The sequence below is a fragment of the Lampetra fluviatilis genome, chromosome 27 (assembly GCF_964198595.1).
Source record: "Lampetra fluviatilis chromosome 27, kcLamFluv1.1, whole genome shotgun sequence".
Lineage (NCBI taxonomy): Eukaryota > Metazoa > Chordata > Hyperoartia > Petromyzontiformes > Petromyzontidae > Lampetra > Lampetra fluviatilis.
Genome location: NC_136301.1, coordinates 3200376 through 3221819, shown reverse-complemented (window position 1 = coordinate 3221819; position 21444 = coordinate 3200376). Strand labels below are relative to the sequence as shown.

The following is a 21444-nucleotide window of genomic DNA, read 5'->3' as shown; positions in this document are numbered from 1 at the left end:
TTCAGCAGGGGACTTGCAAACGCGCTGTACCTTCATTATAATTGTTCAAGTGAGAGTATCTTTCTTTCACCTGAACAAACAACGTACGTACGCTCGTCACACCAGAGACAGCTTTCTTTTAAGCCGAGTTTCAAAACGGTGTTAGACCAGAGACGAGGCTCAAAAGAAAGCTGTCTCTGGTGTGGACCAATCAGTTTCAAAGACAATGCAAATACGATCAGAGTACGTTTTGTATTTGCATTCTGACCACAAGCATTGTGGTTAATGCAAACATGATTCCTTGTAAAAGGTTTTAGTTTGGTGTTTTAACATCTTAACACAGCTGTTTTGTTGGCAGAAAAAAGGGGGAAACCCTATTCTCATATTTTGGTACTGGCAAAGGAGGTCCCATGATGTAGGCAATATTTATTTATGAACGGGGATATGGAAGTAGAAACGAAATGTTTGACGTGAGAGCCTTTCGACGCGAATCGCGAAATGCAGTCGTGCTTGCTGTCTGCTTTAGCGCCGAGTGGTATGCCCAGGAATAAATAAATACTCTTAGTTTTTTCGGTAAAGTCACGTAGGTAAAAAATGAAATTAAAATTAATAAAAATAAAATAATAAAAATCACGACGTTTCAAAGGCAACACAAGTCTTCGTCATCAGGTGGGACCGTCACAGCTAAATTTGCTGTATCAAGTGAGAAATGTAGCTGTGACGGTCCCACCTGATGACGGAGACTTATGTTGCCTCCGCAACGTCGTGATTTTTATTATTTTATTTTTATTATTTTTATTTCATTTTTTACCTACGTGACTTTACCGAAAAAACTAAGAGTATGAATCCTTGCAGTCACGAAAGCTTCAAATCTAGAATAAAAAAATACACGTCCAACGCTGAATTAAAATTCTTTAACGGTCACGGGCAATCAAACGAGCTCCGCTTCGCGTTCATCTTTCTCTCTGTACACCGTCGACTCACTCACTCCACGGCGGAGACGCGGCCGAAACGACGGCGCCGTCGTGGGTGGTACGATGATGGTGCCTGACGACGCCGGACGCGTCGTGAGCATTCTGTTCGAACGCACGCAGACTTTTTAGAGTCGTGACTTCAATGCGCCTGCAACGATGGCGAGGCGATCGTGAAATGAAACAAACAAACAAACACAAAAAAAAATCACCGCTATAAACGAATGCACCGACGAATAAAAACATTGCGCGCAATTCGGAAACGCGCCTCCAGCCGTGATTGTGTGGGGCCGTCGGGAATGGAAACGAAGCGTGGACGAGGCACGCCCCCCCCCACACCGATTAACGAGTAGCACGCAATGAAGTTTGGCGGCAAGGTTGTCTTCGCTTACCCAGGAGAGCCTCGCCGAGTCACAAGACTCGTTGTCGGGAGGCTCCTGCCCGGTTTTCGCGGCAGAGGGGGGAGTGGTGGCGCGGGGGGGGGGACAATGCAGCAGCTACTGCTGCTGCTTGCCACGTGTGATCTCAACCGAGTGATTTTCAGGTCGTTTTTCAGCATTGGGATGTGGTTTTGGTTTTGGCCGACACACCGGTTCCACTGTGTGTGTTTTTTTTTGTATTGCGCCATGGGATGGAACCCGGAGGAACGGGGGTGTTGGGAGCATAAAACTCCACGCAGAAAATACCCCAAAGTTGGATATCAAACCCAGGGCCATCTCGGTCCGGGGTACGAGCGAAAGCCACTGCGCCACCCACCGTGCTACCCGAGCACGGGTGTCCGAGACGGATGCCGAGGAATGTCATCGCGAGGCAGGCGAGGAGAGGCAACTGCCAACGATCGGAGGAGAAGGTGGGCAAGGTGAGCGACGTGGATGCAGAGTCGGGCGAAATCGATTTCGTGCTGCGCGGGGCGCGCGCGTGTTGCAAGGACGGGGGGGGAGGATTAGGAGTGGGGGCAACTTAGGAGCTTGGGAAGATGAGATTGCAGATGGGTGGTGGTGTTTTAGAGGCGATTTGACGAGGACGATCGCGTTGGGTTGGGACGCGTGCGTGTGTGTGCAGCATTGGTGTAGGGGGGAGAGGCCTTCAGTGGTAGCACGGCCGTGAGTGTGTGGCGCGTCTTTATAACGCGTTGTAGCTGTACACGAGATGATCACATTCGTCTGGCTGTAACGCGGCCCACGTCTTAACGACAGAAGTTGTCTCGCCGGTGCATTTAAATTCCCCGACTCGGGCGCGCCTTACCGCGTGGAGTTTGTATTCTCTCCCCCTGGTCTGGGGGTCTCCTCTGGGTTTCACAGGTTTCCTCGAATCGCTCAAACAACACCACACAATGTCACCGGTGTGTTGGCCAAACATTCGAATGCTGGGGGGAAAAAAACTCATATAGCTGTAAATTTATCTTGATTTGAAGCTTTCGTGACTGCAGGAATCCACACTTCTCTAGTTCCTTCAGTAAAGTCACGTGGGTAGAAAATAATAATAAACTAAAACAAGACTTTTCGGTCGCAACAAAAGCGTCCGTCTTTTTAAATCATTTATATTAAGTCCGCTTGCTTGCTTACGACCGTGCAAATCTTTCGGTCGTTTTTTAACCCACTTCCCGTGATCCAATCGAGCTGACATTTTGCACACAGACTCGTTGTGCGTGACAATTAATGTTCGTGAATTTTTTTTTCCAAAATTGTACACTTTTTAGGACAAAAATATTATATTTAATTACCAATTGCTTAATGGTGCAATGCAATCATCTGACCCATAGGTGGCAGCCATCTCAAGCCAGAGGACGAGAGAACTCTAGCCGCCACGCATATAAAGGATTTATAGTGAAAAACTTTGTTTTTACGGGTTAATTTTTCTCTCCTGAAGACGGACGCTTGTCGCGACCCGAAACGTCGTGTTTTATTTTATTTCATTATTTTATTTATATCTACGTGACTTTACCGAAAGCACCAGAGATTACCGCTGTAAATGACTCAATCGGGATGACGACTAGCAACCTCGCCCTCTGCTGTGAGAAAAATACAAACTGGCAGGACCCTCCTGATAAATGAGGTCCGTAGACTCCGTGATGTTTCTCTCATGCAGGGGGTAAGTAAGCGTAGTAAGAATACCTTCGAGGCCGGAGCGTATTTAATACCTTTAGAAATACCTCTCCTTGCCCCGATCGCCATCACGAAAGTAACCATGTAAATATCTCGTAACGGAGGCTCTCACCCCGCCCCCCGCCGCCCCGAGGCACCGCGAGCGAGATGAAAGATGACGCACGTGCCACCGTAACTCACGGAGCGCCCATTGACGCTGTCCGTGGAAATACTTGGGGGTGTTTTATGGTTCCACTTGGCAAGATGGTGACACTTAAAAGCGGCGGAAAATCGAACCAATCACCTGATCGATCGAAATCAACCAGCCCAAGCCAGTGCAATAAGTGGAGGCATCCTCGCTTTGTATTTCAAGTTTTCAAGTTTAATTTATTAGGTATAGCCCTGTGAGCCATTCGGCTCTTGAATCGGGTGCAACCGCAACAAACAAAAAACAAAAACATGAACAAGAAAACATCTTAAAGTGACTGAGTGCAAACAGAAAATCCAAGAAAAGACAGCAAAATATTGCAGAAAAAGCACCGTACACCAACGCTGTGTGCAAAAATCCCAGTGGGATGCAAAGTCAAACAACAACAACAACTACAAGACAGAGACGCGTTATATTGGCGATACTTCTGCGTTGGCAGATATGCTCATGAGCTAGATGCCAATGTCCGAGGTCTGCTGCTGGGACGCGATGAGAGGACGTCGCGGAGGCGAGATGTTAACTCCCTCGCCTGGTATACAGGAGGTCGTAGGTTCGATCCCGACGCCAGCATATTTGGAGTTTGCGTGTCTTTCTCCCCGTGGTCACGTGATTTCTTCACTGCACCACCGCTCATCGTTATCTCTTGGATTCTCAAGATGTTTCCAGCAGCAAAGACAAAGATCTGCTGAACAGTATTTCACAGACTCAAGGGGGTGGGAGGGCCAACATCACGCCCGGCCGCCTTTGTCTCCCTAACGCTGCTGTTTACACACCGCAGCAGTCGGCGCTCTGCGAACAGCTGAGTCGATTTTTCGATTTAAAGCTTTCGTGACTGCAGGGATTCATCTTCTTGGTTCTTTCGGTAAAGTCACGTAGAAGGGAAGTAATAAAATAATAAAAATAAACATAATAAAATAAATTTCGATTTAAAGCTTTCGTGACTGCAGGGATTCATCTTCTTGGTTCTTTCGGTAAAGTCACGTAGAAGGGAAGTAATAAAATAATAAAAATAAAACATAATAAAATAAATTTCGATTTAAAGCTTTCGTGACTGCAGGGATTCATCTTCTTGGTTCTTTCGGTAAAGTCACGTAGAAGGGAAGTAATAAAATAATAAAAATAAAACATAATACAATAATTCTCACGACGTTTCAGACGCTGTCTCCCCGACAGACCTGGTCTTCACCTGAGGACGGCTGCTTGCGTTGTGGCCGAAACGTCGTGAGAATTATTTTATTACGTTTTATTTGTATTATTTTATTACTTCCCTTCTAACGTGACTTTACCGAAAGAACCAAGAAGCTCAGTCGATCCCGAGGAGGCCAGTTCGAGATGTTCCGTCACGGATGTTGACCGTGAGCGGGAACCGAACTCGGGTTGCCGGGTTCAGTGGTGGTAACCACCGCGCCACTGTTTCTCGCATTTCCAGAAGTAAACACGCACGCCACGTGCCACGCGCATCACATCCAATACAAATCCCGTCCATTATTGCGGCCCTCAAACCCTTAACCGCATTGGCCATAAATCACGGCGTGTATGAGGCCAATGTAATTAATTTAAGTCGTGCGTGATGTTATTAATAATAGAGAAAACCACAATTGGAATCTGGCCCGGCACAAGCCACGGCAACCTGCAATGAACCCACTGTTTTTGGGAATGATATGTTTAATGAATTACTGAAATTACTCGTTCATCATTTATGAGTACCTTATATGCCCGGTGCACAAAAAGCCAGGTGTAAGATTAAAGGGGGGAAAAAAAATCATCCTACGGTGTATGTTGCACTTCTTTCGCACCGTACGTAGCCGAACCGTGCTAATCGGAGGTGCGATGATTCGTACGGGTCACGCAACTGCAGTGTTTTGTTAAATACATCGCAGTGAGAAGTTGCTCCGTCTCCTCTGCTGCCATATAATAATAACAACGTCATTGTAGATAGCGTCATTCATGCTAATTACATCCCACAACGCCATAGTTCATAACACAGTGTGCTAACCACTGCACCACCGCTCCAAAAAAGACAAAAATCCGCCTTATAGCCTTCACAGACTGTTGGGCCAAGTGCTGTTAGCGAGCTCATATGAAGGCCAGAACGGCACACGAGGAGGTGGGTGGCCAGCACCACGCCCTAGTGGTGATGTTTGCACATCGCACGAGGTACTCATTTTCGGCTGAGTGGACCTAGGGGAGGCGCAGGACCGATTTAGATAATCGTAATTGGTGTTGGCCGTGATCCAGAATGGAACTCGGCTTGCCGAGTTCGGAATCGAACTCGGGTCGCCGTGTTCGTAACGCAGTTTTTTTTTGTTTTATAGCAACCACCGGTCCACACATAATCACATTCAGCGTGCCTGGCAAGGCGATGTTGAATACATTTTGCCAGAATGTTTTTTTGCCACACTGAGTCGTTGTCAAGATGGCCCTATTCAGGCACGCCTCTACTTACGAACGAGTTCGGTTTCAGAGGTCTGTTCGTAACTCGATGTGTTCATAAGTCCAACTTTACTCCTGTCGATTGCAAACATGGTGTACGGCGTGTACACTAAACACGGGGAATGGCTTAAGGAGTTGTATAATCTCCTGCAGATGTAGATGCATACTGGTTATTCACGTTCTGCAGATGTAGATGCCACTGGTTATTCATGTTCTGCAGATGTAGATGGCACTGGTTATTCACGTTCTGCAGATTTCGATGCCACTGGTTATTCACGTTTTGCAGATTTAGATGCCACTGGTTATTCATGTTCTGCAGATTTAGATGCCACTGATTCTTCACGTTCTGTAGATGTAGATGCCACTGGGTCTTCAAGTTCTGCAGATGTAGATGCCACTGGTCTTCGCGTTCCGCAGATGTAGATGTCACTGGTTTTTCACGTTCTGCAGATGCAGATGCCACCACCGCCATTTATTGCACGGCGGTTGAACTTACGACTCTCGTTCCGAACAGGCGACTGGACATACGGACAGGTTTGTTCGCATCTCTGAAAGTTCGTAAGTAGAGGAGTCTCTGTAACTGTTACAATCAGTGCGGTACTCCTCATAAATAAATAACATATATTTTTTTAAGCACGCTATTATGAAATGTACCAGCGTCCCCCCCACCCCCTCCTCCCCACGCCACCCCCACCCCTCACCCCCCCTACCTACCTCCCGCGTCGGTCACGCGGCCGCGCCTCGTGACGCGCCTCGGTGACGTCACGCCGCGCCCCGCCCCTCGCGACGTAAACCCGGAAGAAGAAGCAGCAGAAGACGAAGAGGCTGTGGTGCTGGTGGTGCTCGTGGAGGCCTTTGACGCGCATCTCTCCCCCTCGCCGCCGCCGCCGCCTCACCGCGCTCCTCCTGGCCACTCACTCCGCGTCGCCGCTGTCGCATTCCTGTCGCCGTCCCACGTTCCTCGCCGCCGCTGCTGTTACCACTGCTGCTGTGGAAGTTATCGCGAGGCGAGCGGACAGCTTTTGAGGTGCGTGTGTGCGCGCCCCTCTCCCACCACACCCCCCCACCCCAACCTTTCGATGGACGCAGCAGCCCGTCTTTAGAGGGGGCTGCTGCTACCGCCGCCGTCGTCGTCTTCCTCGTCGGCGTCGTGGCCGAGGTGTTTGCGATGGGCGAAGGGACGACGCCTGCAACCACCCCACCCCCCCCTCTCCCGCGAGCGTGACGCGGGTCTCAGTGGGTCGCTCGCTCGCCCCCCTCCCCCCCCGTACGGACCCCGACGTAAGACCCCCACCAGGGGGGGGGGGGGGGTGTCCACGTTTATTTGGCGTCGCAAATGCACCTAGCCTGGCACAGAGGCGCCGTGGTGACGTCACCGCCGCTTAGTGGCGAATGGCGGCTGCTGCTGTTGTTGTTGTTGCTGCTGCTGTTGTTGTTGTTGCTGTTGTTGTTGTTGCTGCTGCTGCTGTTGTTGTTGTTGCTGCTGCTGTTGTTTTGTTGCTGCTGCTGTTGTTGTTGTTGCTGTTGTTGTTGTTGTTGCTGCTGCTGTTGTTGTTGTTGCTGCTGTGTGCGTGGTCGATCGCCACTGCCCGTAAGACGCCCTCGCTCGTGCTCTATCTCCATGGCAACTTACCGGGGGGTGGTGGTGATGGTGCTGGTGCACCTAGCATGGCACGAGGGCCTTTGTGACGTCACCGCCACTTAGTGGCGACTTGGCAAGTATGGGGGGAGCGGTGGCGCAGCGGTTAGCGCAGCGGTTAGCGCAACAGGGGCTCTGGAGGGTTTCACAGCTGGTGAACCCTTTACAGGTTGACAAGCCGCGTGTTCTTGCACATGGACATTGAGTTTTCGTTGTCCATGCGGCGTAGAGCCGTGTCAATGCGGGCAGCAACAACAACAATTGTCTCTAATTGTGTCTCTCTACTCGTGATGGGACTTTGTCGGATAAACGTTGAGATTCATAAGGGGGCACGGGGTGATCAATACGGTCTGAGTTGGTCTGTAATAAGGTAGGGGCCACTGACAAGGGTATGGTATTGTATTTTATTATGTTTTATTTTTATTCTTTTATTATTTTTTAATAAAAATAAAATAATAAAAATCACGACGTTTCAAAGGCAACACAAGTCTTCGTCATCAGGTAGGACCGTCACAGCTAAATTTGCTGTATCAAGTGAGAAATGTAGCTGTGACGGTCCCACCTGATGACGGAGACTTATGTTGCCTCCGCAACGTCGTGATTTTTATTATTTTATTTTTATTATTTTTATTTCATTTTTTACCTACGTGACTTTACCGAGAGAACCGAGAAGATGAATCCCTGCAGTCACGAAAGCTTTAAATCGAAATTTAATGGTATGGTAGTGAAACACCGGTACAGAGACACTGGCGGTGAGATACAGAGACACTGGGGCAGTGCATGCTTGTCACATACGGGTTACCACGTATTTTCGTGCAGGAAAATGTCGTATTTCAGGTCCATAAAGTCGTACAGCCGTTTCAATACGGGCAAATAAATAATATTTTGTGTCTATTTGTGTTTCTCTACTTGCGATGGGACTCTGTAGGATGAACGCTGAGATTTATAAGTGCACCAATACGGTCTGAATTGATCTAATAAGGTAGGCGGCACTGATAAGGGGTTGACAGGTATGAGGGTATTTGGCCTCCTCTTCCACGTGTTTTCGTCTTTGTTCCTCGACAATATCCGCGCTGTACGACCCCAAAAAAAACTTTGGAGATGTGAGTATTTTATTTATTTATAAACCCCACCGCTTCTATAAATAGCGCGGGTGGTGGTGTCATCATTGCAAAAGCATGACTCAATACACAAACTCTTGCGCCATATGGCGAGTGAGCACCCAACGTCGTCACAACGTTACGGCCGACGTCACCCACCGGACGTGTTTCCCCAATCGGAGGCGCAGTGGGTAACGTGACCGACCCCCCCCCCCCCCGGCTGACCGGCAGGGCAGTCGCGATGACAAACAACGCAGCGACAGCCATTCAGCGTCGTTTCGACAGCCCTGCCGACGTTCTGTGCGACAGGCTTTTGCTGTGTCCGCGGCTATTCTAGCGCCTAATAAGTAATATTTAAAAATTACTTTTTTTAAAACACGCTTTTATGAGATGTGCTAGTAATGAAATAACTCCACGACTCCAGGAAGTGGCCCCGAAGCTTGGCATAACGTAAAGGGCCGTGGCCAATTACAGCCAACGTCAGTTGAGCGTGGACAATTAGACCCAAGCCGAAACATAACATATAAAAAATAATGGTAATAAAATACATATTTTTTTCATGATAGAGTATAGTATTGTCATCAGTATGACATAAGTATACCAAGTTTGCAGTCGATACCACATTGGGAAGTGGGTTAAAATTGAGTTACAAGATTTGAGGATACGACAACGACAACAACGACAACAACAACGACAACAACAGACAGAGTGAGTTAAATAAAAAGCGTGTTAAAAAAAGAGTTCAATTCCCAGGTCTGCGTCGAGGAATGCGGAGTTCGTTGCCGCTTTGTGTATTGAACGTTTTCGAAAGTGTGGTTCGACCGAGTCTCGACTCCCAGCTCACGTGAACACGAGAGGGCTTGCTTGCCGTCGATGATGTCGCTTCGTGTGTGTGTGAATCTCTCTTTGTCAAGGCGCCCTTCCTCCCCTAACCCAGCTTAAATATACGCTGCCAAGCTTGGTGGTGTTCATTCAGACGCTGTCTTTCCAACAGACCTGTTCTTCACCTGAGTGACGGCTGCTTGCGTTGTGGCCGAAACGTCGTGAGAATTGTATTATATAATGTTTTATTTTTATTATTTTCCTTCTACGTGACTTAACCGAAAGAACCAAGAAGACTCTCTTGCCCCATCACACGGTTTGCCCTGCGTCCTCGTTCTGGCACTCCCATTCCGCATTCGGTTTTTATTCTTTCAGTGACGGGGGGGGGGTGAAATTATTTTTGAATGCGTCATAAAGTTCACGTGGCTTGTCATATTGCGGTGACCGCAGTGCACAGATACGCAGGACACAGACGCGCGCGCCGCGGTGCTAAGAGGGGAACGGTCCACAACGCTGGCGATGTGTTTTTTGTTTGTTTGCCAATGGCCCTCCTGAGCACAGAGGAGGTCGTCCGTACGATCCCAGTTTTGTTCCTGCGAGGGCAGCGTGATGAACACACGTCTTGACGCTCTCTTGGAGTTCTCGCTTGGTTAAACAGAGCAGGCCAACCTCACTTGTATCTGCGGCATGCACGCGCGCCAGCTTTAATGTTCCCCTGTGGGCTTTAATCTGAGTTCATCTGTCGACTTTGGACGTAACGATGGAGTGGCCTTGTCTTTACGAGTGGACTGCTCTTTGCTGACAGGGCAGGATGTGTGTGGGGAGGCGATGGGAGGGGGGCAGCATTATGAAGGGGCCTGACTCCATAGACTGCTCGTCCCAGCCCCCCTTTCCATCTCCGCTCATTTATTTTTGTTTTATTTTTTAAACCCCCAAAGACACATCGGAGCACTCTACGGCACAGCCAGGGAAAACCTGCTCGGCACGTGTGACTGAGGAAACTGGTTGGGGAACCGATTACCGGTTTCCGCGAAGTCAGGAACCGGTAAATAATTTCCAGTGGAATTTTAGTCGGAAGTGGGGGGTAGCGGTCTCAAACGGGCTTTGATTCCTTACCCATACCCGTACCCGGCCGCACCAGGGTCGCAAACGGGTACGGGTAGCCGGGTATCGGGTAGGGTACGGGTATCGGGTACCCGATTGCGACCTCTGGTGGGGGGTAGCGTACCCACACTTAACCCCACCACGCGTGAGCTGCCTGTCGACTTACCGTGGGTGCTGGGTGGTGTTCTCGTCGTCGTTGTTTCTGCAGAGACGCAGCCATGGACCGCCTGTTTGGAAAGAGAAAGACCCCAGAGCAGATGCTTCGGCAGAACCAGCGAGCCCTCACGCGCGCCATGAGGGACATGGACCGCGAGAGACAGAAGCTGGAGATGCAGGAGAAGAAGATCATCGCTGACATCAAGAAGATGGCCAAAGCCGGCCAGATGGTGAGGGCGCATGGAAATCGTTTGGTGGCGGTTGGGAATAGGACATGGGAGGAAAGCGCTGTGGGTGTAGTGGGGAATCGCGGGAGGTTGTGATGGGTGGGACACGTGTGCAGGGTGGAGGAGGAGGAGGATAAGGGTCGGCAACTTTTGAGTTTGGGAATAGCACGTGCCGATCTCCATGTGACGGACACACTCTCTCTCTGTGTACGTGCCTCTATTTCTCCATATCTCTCTCTGTGTCTCTATTTTTGTCTCAGCTCTGTTTCTCTGTGTGTCTTACGCCCTTCGTGTGTGGATCTTTCTGTTTTTGTATTTGTCTCTCATCGCTGTCTCTCTATTTGTGTCTCTGTGTCTTGGTCTCTGTGTCTTACTTTCTTCGTGTGTGGCTCTCTCTCTGTCTCGCTGTTTCTGTGTGTCTCGTTATTCCTGCCCGTGTCTTTCGCACTCTGCGCGTCTCTGTCCCCCGTGTCCATCTCCCTTGTCGCGTTTCTTATCGCCCCGACCCCATCGCCCTGACCCCCATCGCCCTGACCCCCATCGCCCTGACCCCCACCGCCCTGACCCCCATCGCCCTGACCCCCACCGCCCGACCCCCATCGCCCCGACCCCCATCGCCCCGACCCCCATCGCCCCGACCCCCATCGCCCCGACCCCCATCGCCCCGACCCCCATCGCCCCGACCCCCATCGCCCCGACCCCCATCGCCCCGACCCCCATCGCCCCGACCCCCATCGCCCCGACCCCCATCGCCCCGACCCCCATCGCCCCGACCCCCATCGCCCCGACCCCCATCGCCCCGACCCCCATCGCCCCGACCCCCATCGCCCCGACCCCCATCGCCCCGACCCCCATCGCCCCGACCCCCATCGCCCCGACCCCCATCGCCCCGACCCCCATCGCCCCGACCCCCATCGCCCCGACCCCCATCGCCCCGACCCCCATCGCCCCGACCCCCATCGCCCCGACCCCCATCGCCCCGACCCCCATCGCCCCGACCCCCATCGCCCCGACCCCCATCGCCCCGACCCCCATCGCCCCGACCCCCATCGCCCCGACCCCCATCGCCCCGACCCCCATCGCCCCGACCCCCATCGCCCCGACCCCCATCGCCCCGACCCCCATCGCCCCGACCCCCATCGCCCCGACCCCCATCGCCCCGACCCCCATCGCCCCGACCCCCATCGCCCCGACCCCCATCGCCCCGACCCCCATCGCCCCGACCCCCATCGCCCCGACCCCCATCGCCCCGACCCCCATCGCCCCGACCCCCATCGCCCCGACCCCCATCGCCCCGACCCCCATCGCCCCGACCCCCATCGCCCCGACCCCCATCGCCCCGACCCCCATCGCCCCGACCCCCATCGCCCCGACCCCCATCGCCCCGACCCCCATCGCCCCGACCCCCATCGCCCTGACGCCATCGCCCTGACCCCATCGCCCCCGACAGGACGCCGTCAAGATCATGGCCAAGGACCTGGTGCGCACGCGGCGCTACGTCAAGAAGTTCATCATGATGCGAGCCAACATCCAGGCCGTGTCCCTCAAGATCCAGACGCTCAAGTCCAACAACGCGATGGCGCAGGCCATGAAGGGCGTCACCAAGGCCATGGCCACCATGAACAAGCAAGTAGGTGCCCTGGGCCCCCGCTGCCTCGCACGCGCCGTGTCTCGCGAGCGTTAGAATCGCGCTTAATCGATGAACGAATCGGCCGGGTTTATAGTTTCAAGTTTTTGTTTTACCAACTTTAGAGACTCGGATTTTGTGCAAGTGACCCGAGTCACTAAAATAACACGAAAAAAACTAAAAGTGCAAACAATGAAGCAAAAAATTAACCCGTAAAAACAAAGTTTTTCACTCTAAATCCTTTATATGCGTGGCGGCTAGAGTCCTCTCGTCCTTTGGCTTGAGATGGCTGCCACCTATGGGTGAGATGATTGTCTGCCAGAATTAAGCAATTGGTAATTCAATATTTAAAAAAAATTCCCTAAACAGTGTAAAATTTAGGAAAATAATTTTCACGAAAATTAATTGTCACGCACAACGAGTCTGTGTGGAAAATGTCAGCTCGATTGGATCACGGGAAGTGGGTTAAAAAACGACCGAAAGATTTGCATGGTCGTAAGCAAGCAAGCTCGCAAGCAAGCAAGCAAGTGAACTTAATATAAAGGATTTAAAAAAAGAAATGCGTTAAAGAAGAAATGCCGACCCTATGCCTGCGGCTCTATGGAGGCCCATAGTTAACAGGGGTGTTTCGATTTAAAGCTTTCGTGACTGCAGGGATTCATCTTCTTGATTCTTTCGGTAAAGTCACGTAGAAGGGAAATAATAAAATAATAAAAATAAAACATAATATAATAACATTCTCACGACGTTTCGGCCACAACGCAAGCAGCCGTCCTCAGGTGAAGAACAGGTCTGTCGGAAAGACAGTCAGACACTGTCGGAAAGACAGACGCTGTCTTTCCGACAGACCTGTTCTTCACCTGAGGACGGCTGCTTGCGTTGTGGCCGAAACGTCGTGAGAATTATTTTATCATGTTTTATTTTTATGATTTTATTATTTCCCTTCTACGTGACTTTACCGAAAGAACCAATAAGATTAACGGGGGGTGGTCGTTAAGAAGGGGTTCCACCGCATTCGTGTCTGCACCTTGCGATCCCATCGCGGCTCGTGACCGATGACTCCCCTCCGCCGGCGCGCGTGTTGTCGCACACCACCCAGCTCAAGCTGCCGCAGATCCAGAAGATCATGATGGAGTTTGAGAAGCAGTCGGAGATCATGGACATGAAGGAGGAGATGATGAACGACGCCATCGACGACGCCATGGGCGATGAGGACGACGAGGAGGAGAGGTGAGGGGGGGGGGGAGAGTCGCGTGCGCCGCGTTGGGGAAAGCGCTCACTCGTGGTGAACGGCGGCGGTGACGGCTGTTGGTTGTGTCTGTCTCCGCGTGTGTCTGTGTGCGTGTCCGTGCAGCGCTGCGGGGAGCAGTGTAATGTTGTGGTTAGCGGACTGCGCTACGAACCCGGAGACCCGAATTCAATTCCTGCATGCGACCTATAACAGTGGTGGATATTAGAAGCGATCCTGGACCTCCGCTAGATCGACTCAGCCTTAAATGATTACGCGGTGCGGTGTGTCACAAAAACATGGCCGCTGGGAAGGCAAAGGTGGCCGGGCGTAGTGCTGGCCACCCACCCCGTCATAGGCACTTTCATCGGTGTTACTCGCCAATAGCACTTGCCCCAGCAGGCTGGTGAATGCTACACAGGTGGTGGTGGGGAGGGGGGCGAGCGATTTTTGACCGTTGGCTTCGTGCGTGCGTGCGTGCGTGTGTGTGTGCGCGTGTGCGTGTGTGCGTGCGTGCAGTGATGCCATCGTGAGCCAGGTGCTGGACGAGCTGGGACTCGGCCTCACGGACGAACTCTCGAGTGAGTTGTTTCATTTCGCGACTCACCCAGCACCCGCCCAGACAGCCACCCAGCCACCCACCCAGACACCCACCCAGACACCCACCCAGCCACCCGCCCACTCACACAGCCACCCACCCACCCAGACATCCACCCAGACACCCACCCAGACACCCACCCAGACTCCCACCCAGACACCCACCCACGCAGCCAGCCACCCACGCAGCCAGCCACCCACGCAGCCAGCCAGCTACCCACTTAACCACCCACCCAGACACCCACCCAGACACCCACCCAGACACCCACCCAGACACCCACCCAGACACCCACCCAGACACCCACCCACGCAGCCAGCCTCCCACGCAGCCAGCCAGCCACCCACTTAACCACCCACCCAGACACCCACCCAGACACCCACCCAGACACCCACCCAGACACTCACCCACGCAGCCACCCACCCAGCCACTTAACCACCCACCCAGCCACCCGCCCAGCCACACTCGCCCATCCACCCAACCACTCCGGGAACCCACCCACCCACCGAGTGATAACACACACCGCAGTAATAACTAGGGTGGCCCCGCCGGATACGAACCTCTGCAGCGCGCGCACGACCGCCGGGACCCCGAGCCGCCCTCCGACCGCTCGCCCTCAATCCCTCCCGCGGAGAGCCGCGCGGAGCGGAAAGAACGGCGAGTAATTGGATCAGAAAAGCGGAGACAATTACGTCGTTTGATGGGGTTTGGCGCGGTGCGTACACGGCAAGTGCCTGCTCGTAGACGCGGCACGACTCGCGCGCGTCGGGCTGACGATGTCGCGGAAGCCTCGACGCGTGTTTACAGCATGGGAGCTGTTCTGGCTTTTCTCGGGTCTCTTATGATTGTTATTGTTGTTGTTATTTGTAATTTCAACTTGTGCCGCTGTGCCACTGCCGTTGCCCTCCTCCCCACCGGTATTCGATCATCGCCGTCGAACGGAGAGAGAGCGCGACTCGGAAGCGCAGACGAGTAGCGGGGGGAGGTAGCAGCAGCCAGGGCGGTGCTATCAACAATTGCCTGAGCTCTGCAGCCCTCTATATATTAAGCTAATTTCAGTAGATTAACGAGCGTTAATACACGTGGGAGGAAACTGAATCGCCCAGAGAATGCCAAACGCGTGCGAGGGGGCAGCACTCTATCCCATGCAGATGGAACGGGTGGCGTTTAGTCCGCACTTGCCTGCACCGCTTTCTCCTGGCTAGCCAGGGTGCGGCTGGATGATCCCCCACCAGCCCTCGCTGCTGCCTCCACGGCGCGGGGTCGCCGGCGTGCGCCGCCAGTGGTGCCGGTAGCAGCGGCGCACCGCTAAGCGCCCTGCGCTACCGACACGCAGCTCGGCGCTACCGACACGTAGCTCGGAAGATTCCTCGGAGATTTCCAGCATGTGGCCGATTTCTAAACCTGGTGTTCGGATCGGGGCGGATTGGCACGCTGCGCTAAGGACCTGAATTCGATTCCCGGGCGTGGCTAACATCGGTGACGAGCGATATCCGAGCCGGTCCTTCCCCTCCCCGTCCACCTCTCCTCTGACTTCCCTCCTTGCCCCCCCCCCACGTCTTCAACGGCCTGCACTGATGAAGTATGGGAAAACAACCCCCCCCAGCCGCCCGCCCGCCCTTTGACATCATTATCATTATGACAGTGCTGCACATGGCACATCGCATTCTCACACATTGCCGGAAGTGCAACGGTGGCGTTGGTTTAAATGCCAGCGCGTCGCGTGCCAGCGCGCAATAAAAACACAAGTGGGGGAGGGGGGGGGGCGGCATTGGTGGGGGGCAGTGGTGGGGTGGGGGCAGTGGTGGGGAGTGGGAGGGGGGGTGGACGATTAGACCGGTGAGAGACATGCGGTGGAGTTGTTGAGGCGCACACACACACACGCACACACACATGGCAGTAAGACTTGCACACACGCGCACGCACACACACACGGCAGTAAGACTTGCACGCACACACACGCGACAGTAAGACTCGCACGCACGCGCACACACACGCGACAGACTCGCACACACGCGCACGCACACACACGCGACAGACTCGCACACACGCGCACACACACACACGCGACAGTAAGACTCGCACACACGCGCACGCACACACACGCGACAGTAAGACTCGCACACGCGCACACACGCGCACACACGCGACAGACTCGCACACACGCGCACACACACACGCGACAGTAAGACTCGCACACACGCGCACACACACGCGACAGACTCGCACACACGCGCACACACACACACGCGACAGTAAGACTCGCACACACGCGCACGCACGCGAAAGACTCGCACACACGCGCACACACACACACGCGACAGACTCGCACACACGCGCACACACACGCGACAGTAAGACTCGCACACACGCGCACGCACACACATGCGGCAGTAAGACTCAAAAAGACTAAGATCCCCCTAATAGCCTTTAACAGACTGTTGGGGCAAGTGATGTTCGCGAGCACCTATGACACACGAGAGGGGGTGGGCGGCCAGCACCATGCCCGGCCGCCTTTGTCTTCCCAGTGGCAATGTTTACACATCGTGCCAGGTACTTATTTTTAAGGCCAGTTCGATCTAGGGGAGGCCCAGGACCGGTTCAGATAATTGTAACTGGTGTTGGCCGTGAGCGGGAATCGAACTCTGGTCGCCGGGGTTTGTAGCGCAGCGCGCAAACCGCTGCAGGGAGACTCGCGCGCGGGCACGCACACACGTGAGCGCACACTCGACACACGTTCAACATGCACATATGCATGCACACACGCACACTCAACACACACACGCACGGGCAGTTTAGGCACACACAGAAATACCCGTGCCCGTGTGCAAGGACCGTGTTTGATGTTCAACCACAGAAAAAACTCTGTTTTACGCTTGACCTGTCATCCTCCCTCTTTCACACTCTCTCTCGCTCGCTGCTCCGTTAAAGGGCCTCTGCCTGGAACATTAACCCTCCCTGCGTGTGCCCGCTGGCACAACGTACACATCGCCCCCCAGCCCCCACCCCGCCCCTTGCCACCCCCACCCCCTAAACTCTCCCTGGCCCCCCCCCGCCCGCATCTCTTCAGATCAAACCCGGCGCTCTGTTGTGCAAAAGATGTGTGAACCCATGGGGAGAATTCAAACAGTAAATGTGCGTGGTAGAAATAACACAACACACAGGTGGGGGGGTGAGTGAGTGGGTGGGTGGGTGAATGGGTCGGGGGGAGGGTGGGGGGGGATTGGTGATTGGGGGGGGGGTTTGATGAGTGGGTGTGGAGGTACCCATTTGAGGCCGACTCAACCTAGTGGAGGCCCAGGACCGGTTCAGATCATCACTGGTGAGCTGCCAGACATTTGTAGGCAAGGCTCCTCTCTGTTAGATATGGATCCTAGTTCGACGTATATAATACACAGCACAACGCAAGCGATCAACAACAGCAACCCGCCATTCGCCACTAAGTGGCGGTGACGTCACTACGGCACTTGTGCCAGGCTATGTGCACGTTGAGACCACCACGGGAAGTGTCGAACGCCCGCTGCTGGCAGGAGATCACCGGACAGACCCAGGTGCCATGGGTTGCCTGACTGAGATGACAACACACACATACACTCACTCACACACATATACACACACATTCATAATAGATTTTTTTTTTCTCGGACCATTATGCGACCTAACCCAAAAAATCAATTACCAATCATTATATCGGCTGCCGCCAATCTCTCAACGTTGGCCGTGTGTAAATGACCCCCGCATGCACCTGCGCGCCAACCAGTTTGACCACGCCACACTCTCTGTGTGTGCTTGACTGGTGGTCCCAGCTGTGAGTGGCTGGTAGTCCCATCTGTGCGTGCGTGACTGGTGGTGTTCTGTGTGTGCAGTAGTGTAGTGGTTAGCGCTACGCTGCGCGGCTCTACGAACCCGGCGACCCGGGTTCGATTCCCGCTCACGGCCAACGCCGGTGACGATTATCTGAACCGGTCCTGGGCCTCCCCTAGGTCGACTCAGCCTCAAATGAGTACCCGGTGCGGTGTGTAAACATCGCCACTGGAGAGACACAAGGCGGCCGGGCGCGATGCTGGCCACCCCACCCCCTCGTGTGCCACTGTGCCGGCCTTCGTAGGTGCTCGCTGACAGCACTTGCCCCTCCAGTTTGTTCAGGCTACACGGGGATCTTTGTCTTTTTGTGAGTGTCGGTGTTCTCCGTGTGTCCCCCCCCACCCCGCCGCAGCTCTGCCGGCCACGGGCGGCTCGCTCAGCGTGGCCGCAGGCAAGAAGGCCGAGGCCGCCGCCGCCGCCGTTGCTGACGCGGACGCCGACCTGGAAGAGCGACTCAACAACCTGCGGCGTGATTAGGGGGGGGGGGGGGTGCAGGGGAAAGGGGGGGGTGGGGGGGGTGGGGGATGAGTGGCGCTGTGGTGGGGTGGGGGGGTCGGCGTGGAGGTGGCGGGTGAGGCCTCTTCGTGGTGTTCGTGACGTGCCGGTGCAGATCCTGGGTTGCGCTTTAACGCGCCACGCCGAGACTCGTTGACGGGACACCCGAGGTCTAAAGCGTTACGCTGGGATTCTCAGCGCGGTACACTTATACTTAGACACGGTGCGCTCGAACGCGGCGCCCCTTGCGCCCCGAACGCTCGCCCCCGAAGTCTTCGCCGTACGCTGAAGCCCCAACGGCAGTTCTCTCGGACACACGGCACACCGAGTCTCTTCACGCATCTCGCGTCGAGAGCAGCGGCACCAATGAATGGCGCCTCGGCTGAATCCCACGGTCTTGGACACAAACACGAGGAGATTCATCCCAATTGAGAGGAGGATGGGGGTGGGGGGAGCGTGTAGATGCCGGCGCGTTTAGAGTCGCGCCAGACAAACGGAGAGAGAGGCGCTCACGCATCGAGTACAAATGGCGCTGGGAGAAACCGCATTGGCCATTGCCTTGGGGCCCCTGGGACACGTGGTGGCTAAGCAGGCGATAACGACGATAACAATGGACAAAAGTACATTTGTACTCATTGGTTCTTTAGGTAAAGTCACGTAGGTAGAAAATAAAAATTATGAAATGCAAATAACCGATCGCGACGTTTCGATCGCGACAGCAAGCGATCGTCTTCGGGTGAAAGACAAATCAAGATTAAAGTCAATTTGCGTTCCATAGCCACCTCCTTCAGCGCCCGCGGGGGGCGCCTTGCAGCCTCTTCACGCTGCGGCAAGCGACCTGCGTCCCGTCGTCTCGACACATTTGAAAGCGAACGCTCGTTGCTTGCGCCGGCGACGGCTGAGCCCGTGCCGACTTCCACCAGCGCACCATTTCCAGTACGCGTTTGAGGTCGGGTTGACCTTGGTGGGGGCGGGTGGAGGGGGGCGCGGGTGTGATCCATGCCAGGTTCGGATGCTAACCGGCGTAACGGTGACGGCCATGGTCCGGAATTGAACCTGTGTCACCGGCCTTGTGGGGCGCTGTGCAGCGGCCTGCCCCCCCACCCCCCCCCCCCCGTAGTTGTTAACTGGCTCTGCTGTTGGCAAGCGCCTGTCCAGGATGGTACGGGGGCACCTATGCGGGGAGGCTGGCGTGACGATCTGCACGCCTGGCCACGCACCAGGTTACTCGTTTTAAGGCCGGGTCGATCTAGGGGAGGCCCAGGACCGATATCATCTGCCGCTGATGTTGGCCACGGTCGTGAATGAAACTTGGGTCCGCTGCGCCGCTGACGTCCACCACTCCCCGTTGACACACGTGATGTACATAGTGAAATAGCTTCACACTAAAGCTTGGCTCGTTTTGGAAGTGGCTTTTGTTGTTTTACGTTCATGCTTGGGACACTTGCCCGTTTATATTTGCTGTTGCGGATGCTTGCTGCAGTTTGAAAGTTTTTAGGCTTCTGCCATTTCATTAAAACAGCCCGTTCGTACTATAATCGGAACGCGTTTTTGTTGTTGGAGCTTCTCCGTTTTTTTTGTCTCCGTTTTTTTTTGTCTCCGTTTTTTTTGTCTCTGTTTGTCTCCGGTCGTCTCCGGTCGTCTCCGGTCTGCATCCTCGTGGGGGTGGGGGGGGGCGAGGAATCCGTTCGGATCTCTGGCAGAGCAGCGCCACTCCTCCGTTGGAGATTGCCAACCCCGCCCCTCCCCCCCCCCCCACAGAACCACAAGCGGATATCGCAAAGCGACCTCTGAGGTCCCTTCAACGAGTGACCTCTCTGAGCCACACACACACAGCGAAGAGGGCAGCGCTTTCCCACTCTCTCTGCGACGTGAGAGGCGACGTTGGGTCACGTGACGGTCGAGGCAATGTTCTGATTCTCGGCTGTGATCGAGATAAGCGCAGAACGAAATGTAATTTGAGAATGATGCGGTGCAGTCGTTAATCACAGGTTCAAGTTTCTTTCAGTACTTGTTTTTTTCCCCATGTGTGTGCACGTTCATTGACAGCTTACACGCAAGCATGAAAATTGCATACATGTAGGTTTGTAGAGGCGCGCAATTTTCGCTCGCCCCCTCTCCGAGGGCGACTCGGAGGGGCAAGAAGCCGCAGACAATTGCCCAAGCTCTGTCGTCCTACACTGCGATACTCGGCCAACTTCATCGTCGTCGTCAGCAGCTGCGATGGAAGGCCGGGTGGCTCAGGGGGTTAGAGACGTGGAGCCGGCACCGCTGAGAGCCAGGGTTTAAACCCTGGTTTCAGATGCCCGTGATTCAACTGGGTTTGGAAGAGTCGTGAACTGTTGGTCTCGGCCCGCTCGCCGTAGACTTGCACAGAGACCCATCGTCGTTCATAGAGACTCGCACACGTGGACCGAGTTGTGATTGTTTTTCTACTTCTACAGTCAACAATGACTAGAATAACAACAAAAAACCCCTGGTCACATTAACATTCGGTTCTGCACTTAGTGCAGCTCTGACAATATATTGCCAGCTATTGGCAAGATGTCCCAGCTCTTGGCAAGATGTCCCAGCTCTTGGCAAGATGTTCCAGCTCATGGCAAGATATTCCAGCTCATGGCAAGATATTCCAGCTCATGGCAAGATGTTCCAGCTCATGGCAAGATGTTCCAGCTCGTGGTATTATATTGCCAGCTCTTGGCAATATATTCCAGCTCTTGGCAATATATCTCAGCTCTTGGTAATATATTGCCAGCTCAGGGCAATATATTTTAGCTCTGGCAATTAAACAATCGGTGTGTCCGTCGTGTCTGGAAGATTGCCTCCCTGTGAATCTACGGGTCTCTGAATTTATGGGGTTTTTTCTACGCGAGTATGGATCTCTGAACCTGTGGGTCTCTGGTGACCATGGG

General features: G+C 53.9%; 1 protein-coding gene across 1 annotated transcript; it reads left to right on the top strand.

Moving 5' to 3' along the window:
• Positions 1 to 6450: 6450 nt before the first annotated feature.
• CHMP2A (charged multivesicular body protein 2A) lies at positions 6451 to 18520 on the top strand. Its single transcript, XM_078869064.1, has 6 exons — positions 6451 to 6702; positions 10549 to 10726; positions 12174 to 12353; positions 13450 to 13580; positions 14098 to 14159; positions 18390 to 18520. Exons 2-6 carry the CDS (start codon positions 10559 to 10561, stop codon positions 18512 to 18514), a joined length of 666 nt encoding a protein of 221 aa, XP_078725190.1. The 5' UTR covers positions 6451 to 6702; positions 10549 to 10558; the 3' UTR covers positions 18515 to 18520.
• The last annotated feature ends 2924 nt before the right edge of the window (positions 18521 to 21444 follow it).

What these genes read in the sequence shown, in the direction of transcription:
- CHMP2A (XM_078869064.1), top strand. Translation starts at nt 10,559, where the DNA reads ATGGACCGCCTGTTTGGAAAGAGAAAGACCCCAGAGCAGATGCTTCGG. An exon ending in TGGCCACCATGAACAAGCAA is followed by an intron (nt 12,354 to 13,449) that starts GTAGGTGCCCTG and finishes CACACCACCCAG; the next exon opens with CTCAAGCTGCCGCAGATCCA. An exon ending in CCTCACGGACGAACTCTCGA is followed by an intron (nt 14,160 to 18,389) that starts GTGAGTTGTTTC and finishes ACCCCGCCGCAG; the next exon opens with CTCTGCCGGCCACGGGCGGC.